Genomic DNA, 1,256 nt, shown 5'->3' with positions numbered 1-1,256 from the left:
ACCTGCCTCATCAGCCTGGACCAGGAGAAGGCCTTTGGCAGGATATCCCACACGTACTTGTGGGACATTGTATCCCGCATATTCTAGGCCAGATCCACCGACGTAAAGCTGGTATTCTTCTCTGATCACTGCCAAAATGGACATTGGGGATGGAATCTGAAATTGGATCTGACTGCTGTACATCAACACCAGTAGTGCGGTCTTAATCAATGGGTGGGAATCAGAAAGCTTCCAGATCAGATCTGGAGTCAGGCAGGGCTGCCCACTCCCTCCTACCTTGTATGTGTGCTGTACAGAGCCTTTTGCCAAATCCATAGGATGGATGTGAGCCTGAGATGGGTATCAATTCCAGGCAGTGGAGGTCTGTGGGTCAAAGCCTCCCTGCATACATGGATGATGTTGCCATTTTCTGCTAGGAGTGTGCAGACTCATGAGCATCTGTGAGCAGTTTGAACAGGCCTCGGGAGCCAAAATAAGACGAGGCATGAGTGAGGCTATGATCTTTGGCAACTGGGCTGACTAATCCTTTATCCCCTTCACCATCAGGACAGATTATCTGAAGGTGCTGGGAATACGATTCAGAGGCATATGCAAAAACTTGAGAGGAGTGTATCATCAAAGTGAGACAGAAACTGGGCAGATGAGAGCACTGCTCCCTCTCGATTGCAAGTAAAAACCTGATCATCAAATATGAGGTACTCTTGGTGTTTTATGTGGCACAGGTCTGGCTAATTCCTAGAACCTGTGCCATTGCAGTCACCTGAGCCATCTTCCACTTAATGTGAAAGTCTAAAATGTCCTGATGAAGGGTCTGCGTCCAAAACGTCGAATCTCCTGCTCCTCTGATGCTGCCTGTCATGCTGTGTTCCTCCAGCTCCACACTGTATTGACTCTGAATCCAGCATCTGCAGTTCTTGCTATCTCCGATGGTGCTGTGAGGCTGTGGAAGTGTGTTGGGAGTGAAGGAAGAGTGGACAAGGATGTCCCAAAGGGAATGGACCCTGCAGAAGGCTGACAAGGGAGCGGGGGGGAAATATGCATCTGGTGGTGGCTTCTCACTGGAGGTGTCGGAAATGGTAGCTAATGATCTTTTGGATGTGGATGCTGATGGGATGGTAGGTGAGGACAAGGGGGACCCTATTGCTGTTACAGGAGGGTTGAGAGGGAGTAAGGACCGAAGTGTGGGAGATGGGTCGGACATGGCTGAGGGCCCTGTCAACTACGGTGCTGGGGTAACCTCGGTTGAGGAAGAAGGT

The 1,256-nt window shown here is 50.2% G+C and overlaps 1 protein-coding gene across 1 annotated transcript in view; it reads right to left on the bottom strand.

Moving 5' to 3' along the window:
* LOC109927318 overlaps positions 1–144 on the bottom strand; it is a 103,517-nt gene extending 103,373 nt beyond the window's left edge. The window contains exon 1 of the mRNA XM_048615367.1: positions 3–144. Within this exon, the coding sequence (XP_048471324.1) occupies positions 3–144 (142 nt within the window). The remainder of the gene's footprint in view (positions 1–2) is intronic.
* Positions 145–1,256: the final 1,112 nt, after the last annotated feature.

This window comes from Rhincodon typus, chromosome 32 (assembly GCF_021869965.1).
Source record: "Rhincodon typus isolate 14 chromosome 32, sRhiTyp1.1, whole genome shotgun sequence".
Taxonomy (NCBI): domain Eukaryota; kingdom Metazoa; phylum Chordata; class Chondrichthyes; order Orectolobiformes; family Rhincodontidae; genus Rhincodon; species Rhincodon typus.
This window is presented reverse-complemented; position numbering and strand designations above follow the sequence as displayed.